The 4933-nt window shown below is 41.4% G+C and overlaps 2 protein-coding genes across 2 annotated transcripts in view; both read left to right on the forward strand.

Annotated features, from left to right (window-relative positions):
• LOC109476993 (polycystic kidney disease protein 1-like 3) overlaps positions 1–1281 on the forward strand; it is a 42631-nt gene extending 41350 nt beyond the window's left edge. The window contains exon 13 of the mRNA XM_019778005.1: positions 1097–1281. Coding sequence (XP_019633564.1) covers positions 1097–1281 — 185 coding nt within the window. The remainder of the gene's footprint in view (positions 1–1096) is intronic.
• A 1775-nt stretch (positions 1282–3056) lies between these two features.
• On the forward strand, positions 3057–4884 carry LOC109477131 (zinc finger protein 695-like; the record flags this gene model as incomplete). The annotated part of the gene is made up of 2 exons (XM_019778192.1): positions 3057–3077; positions 4295–4884. A coding segment is annotated over exon 2 (567 nt), but the record flags the coding sequence as incomplete, so codon positions are not given.
• Positions 4885–4933: the final 49 nt, after the last annotated feature.

Here is a 4933-nt window from a genome sequence, read left to right on the forward strand (position 1 = left end):
ACTCGTTTTATCGAGATTGGACCGGAAAATTGAGCGGAAAACGTGAAGACGGAAGGCGTGCAGGATGGGGGAGGGGGGCATGCATAACTAATTAGGCGCTAGCGCTAGCTTGGATACCGTCAAAAAACGTACCGTAAATCCACTTGAAGATAAAGATATCGCGATATTTTAGGCAAGATAGGTCCAGAACATCGTTGGAACTCAGCCCAAGGCGGGCCACCACCGGTAACGCCGTGTGTAAGCTGGAAATCGAGACATACGCTGGCGCTGGGGACGATTGCGGCCGCGGGTTTGTTTATCTCCAATTCTTCGTCGCTAAGTAAACTCCGCGCAGGCGCACTAGTAATGGCGAATAGGCTTATTGGCCAGAGGAGTGTCCGTTCTGGCCAATGGATACTGTCTTGCCACAGTGCGATCTGCTTTGAGATTAAGTAATGCTTCATCTATTACATTTCATCTTTATGTAGGTCATGGCTGGAAGATCGAGACACTGAGTACTTCATGGGATATGTGAAAATCAAAATTTGCAATGACATTTCATTGAAACAGTGATACGGTCCTTATAATGTTTTTACTGCATTGAAATGAGATAATCATTGCCACTTATATTGGCAATGCTTCAGTCTGCAAATTTCTGTATTAAAACATGCGGAGAAATTCATTGTAGCTTGAAATGACTGTTTAGGGTTATTTCATAACACACAGCTGCAAAACAACCTTGTCGTTACAAAATTCCTGTTATCATATTTTTAAGACCTCCTTCCAATATCACTTTCACACCTACAAAACTGTAATGTTTTCGATGTAGTTCAAAACTTTATTTACTGTACGGGTAGATTCTCGTATTCTCGTCATTCGATGACGAAGGACTACCAAAAAAGATTCTCGTAATTGATAGATCACCAACTTGTCTTGTTTGTATTTATCTTGGTTTTACCCTACTCGTAATTATGCATGTATCTTGTCAATGTGTTTTGAACTCGTTGTATGTTTTGAGTAGAAGGTGTTATATAAGCAATATATATATATTATATAAACTTGTGCTTTTTGCCCAATACTCAATAAATATATGTGAATAAAAATTCATTTTGCACAGGTGAGCTGAAGCTGGAAAAGCTGCAGGAAAACCTGCGAGTCATCCAGGAGCAACTTGATGAAAGTCTGGACATCTGTGACTCCTTCATGCCTTCACGCCGTCGCTACAACCTGGACAAGCCCAGTACTAGCTCTACTCCTCAGTGTGAAGTAAAGATTGTCATCCAGCATGCTGAGGATGACTAACTTGGAGGCAAACCACTTAGAGGCATCCACTGTGATTTCAGAGGGGCAAAACTGGAAATACAATTAAGTAATCTTTATGATAGTGACACATACTGCTTCACATTAGCGCATTTGAATCAGCATTTCATACTTTGGGTATTTGAAACTGCAGAAACAAGCCCCAAGATGAGTCCTTTATTTTCGGCGTGGTACCCTAAAATCAGCCCAGGGCCCTTTCAGTAACCATTTTCCGTCAGATTTTTGGGAATTTTTTGCTCCATGAGGGTCAATATACATTGGGGCAGTGTGGTTTCAACTCACTATGTAGATAAATTACTAGAATATTGGCTTTGAAAAATCGGGTTTCCAAGCCCTAAAAACTAAAAGCTAAACACTGCACTGGATGCCTTTAAGTTTGGTATGCTCTCTCGGTCACTTCCCTGGCATAATAATATTATTACGGCTAGCACCCACATGTATTGAAAAAAAAAAACGTAATGTATTGTGTATAGCACTGTGGCAGATGTATTTATTGTATAAATGAATTGAAGGATGACATCCCGTCTATAGTTGCGTAAGTAAGACTTAAGCGATCAGTACTTCTACAACTGGAAGCATTCACGTTTTTTTTTGGTAGTTTATGTTATCCGATGGTCACATTTCAGATTTAAGTAAAATTGAGAAATTTTACATATCAGAGAATATAACACCCATTTACATGATCTAACCTTTGAAGTAGAGTTATGTCCTTAAAAATTGCATGAATTGTGGTACATTAATTGTATGACATGTACATGCAAAGTTCCCATTATGTATTTCCGGGATGTACTTTGTTTTAACGTTGGTTTGAAATAAAAATTGATTTATTTGAAATGGGTATAAATTGGTTGGTTCGTTGGTCTGCTTGGTTGATTGATTGATTGATTGATTGATTGGTTGGTTGGTTAATTTGGTTGGTTGGTTGATTGGTTGGTTGGTAAGTGGTTAGATGGTTGGTTGGTTGGTTGGTTGGTTGGTTGGTTGGTTGGTTGGTTGGTTGGTTGGTTGGTTGGTTGATTGGTTGGTTGATAGATTGGTTGGTTGGTCTGTTGTTTGGTGGTTGGTTGGTTGGTTGGTTGGTTGGTTGGTTGGATGGATGGTTGGTTGGTTTGTTGGATGGTTGGATGGTTGGTTGGTTGGGTGGACTTAACGGCAGCATCGCCACAAAGAAAGAAAGAAATGTTTATTCATAATTTAAGACTCAATCTACCTGTAGTGATATCAATTTCATCGATATGGTAAGCAATTTAAGTAAGGGTTTTCTGTTACAGGTCACCGGCAGGGTTTTTGTATGTTTTCCCCCCATTTATAACATAAGTAACGATTTTATGTATATTACCGGGTAAACAAGATATATGTTTGCATGCTGTCATAAGGTGTGCGGTGGAGTCAAAGGTCACGTATGTTTTTATTGTATTCTAAACACCTTTTTGCCGTATAAAATCCGGACATTCTGGACTAAATGGACGATTTAGAAGGTAGATCACGCTGTGAATATTTATTTCTGTTGGCCTCAAACTCGGATAGATGAAAATTGGTGCCTTTTTTCTGTCAAAAATTATGCCCGATTACTAGCCTTTGTGCCGAGGCCCGTGTACATTTGTTGGGTAATCAGGTAACGAGACTTGACCTAAGGACTAGGAGTACTTCCGGGTCACGGCATCGCGTCTTCCTGTCCCGCAAGGACGCGGCATCTTCAGCAGTTTTCCGTCTTTGGAGGAGTTTTGCAGTGATTCTAAAGGCGACTCGGCACGGACTGTCTATCAACTAACTTACAGGTAGGAAAACTCGGCATGTAGTTGGTATTCAGATCTCCTTAGAGTTGCAAACAACGGTTCATGATAATTTTGTGGCGGCGTGAGTTTGGGCCAGTGTGTCATGGAGCTTCAAATACTTGATTTGGTGGAGCTACGCAAAGAAAAGTCGTAGTGTGGATGTGGAATTATCTGAGAGATTCCTAGATTCTACGTTTGGATGTTTGGCTCTCAAATTATTGTATCGAAGTAAGGGGGTGCCGCCTGAAAGTTGATAACATAACCAGTGAGAGTCGGTAAGGGGTTACCAGATTGTGTTGTGTGTCATGAAAAAAATAAGCAAAAATACTCTCGCAATGTAGTATGCAATTGTACGGACCGAAAATAAAATCCACTGTTATGAAGGGATTCTGGTGTTGGTAATGAGGAGAGCGTTCATCTAAGTCTAAGCTAAACCTGGGTATACTGTAAACCCCTACGCGAGCCCCGACAAATTCTCACATCTGGATTCCATCCCGCCCTGACGCCAGACGGGAGAGTGTGAAAACAACGGGACGGTTCATTAATGATGGGAGGCTGTGATTAACTTTAAATCTCTTAGCGAAGCACAGAAAAACATTTGCTTATTATTAAATTGGCATGACAGTATTATTGGCAGTTGCATACGCAACTTAAGTATGGGTGGCAAAATATACAAAACGAACGCCTACAAACACGTAAAAAAAAGCCGAAGCCCAGACTATTGCGCCATGAAAAGTATGTAGGCCAAGGGACAGTTCATTAACTGTTGCAATGTTACTCTCAAGTCAAAGACCCTGCATAGCATCAGTAACATTAATACATACAGTAAATACAGCTCACTATTTGTCCGTCTTTCATAGTGTATCAGCGGTATTTCTGCTAATTGTTTTTTAGTTACTTTTTACAGACGATGAAGGCCGATGAACATTTGTTTACACGCGCTATAATACTATATAATAGTCAACTATACATAGTACTACTACTCTCCAAACAAAGTTCGGGTTTTGGGTTATTTTTGGCATGTTTGTAGGCTTTTTATCGGGGTTTCTTTTTTACACTGACATTTGTTGGTTGGGTTCAAAAATCCAGTGCAATAAAGAAACCCCGCTAAAAAAAGTAAATTTAAATCAACCCAAAACCCCAAACTGATTGGAGAGTGAGTATACCGGGTTAAATATTTCAGCATGTTTCATAGATCGTTTGTTCCATTTTTTGAACAGAGGTTAATCCAGCTCTTGTCGACATGGCGACAACAGGCAGCAGAGAAGGTTTGGATGACACCATGAGCGGATCCGCAGGGGGTTCTGTCAACAACGTTTCCACTTGGCAAGGAGGAAGTTGTGAGGAGTCTGGAGAGGAAACTGAGACTGAGAGGCAGGACAAAAGTGTGAAAGTGTGTGAGGAGTGTGCCAAGCAGTTCAGTTGTCTTAGTGCTATGAAGACACACATGCGGATTCACACGGGTGAGAAACCCTACAGGTGTGATGAGTGTGGAAAGAAGTTCAGTCGGCTGGAAAATCTGACGACTCACATGCGGACTCACACTGGTGAAAAACCCTACAGATGTGAGGAGTGCAGCAGGCAATTCACTGAGCTTGGGACTCTGAAGAGGCACATGCGGACTCACACAGGTGAAAAACCCTACAGATGTGAGGAGTGCAGCAGGCAATTCACTGAGCTTGGGACTCTGAAGAAACACATGCGGATTCACACAGGTGAGAAACCCTATAGATGTGAGGATTGCGGCAGGCAGTTCAGTCAGCTGGATAATTTGAAGACTCACATGCGGCTTCACACAGGAGAGAAACCATACAGTGTGAGGAGTGCAGCAGGCAGTTCAGTCGGCTGGGTCAGTCTGA

The sequence above is a fragment of the Branchiostoma belcheri genome, unplaced genomic scaffold (assembly GCF_001625305.1).
Source record: "Branchiostoma belcheri isolate BF01 breed outbred unplaced genomic scaffold, Haploidv18h27 scaffold4, whole genome shotgun sequence".
Taxonomy (NCBI): domain Eukaryota; kingdom Metazoa; phylum Chordata; class Leptocardii; order Amphioxiformes; family Branchiostomatidae; genus Branchiostoma; species Branchiostoma belcheri.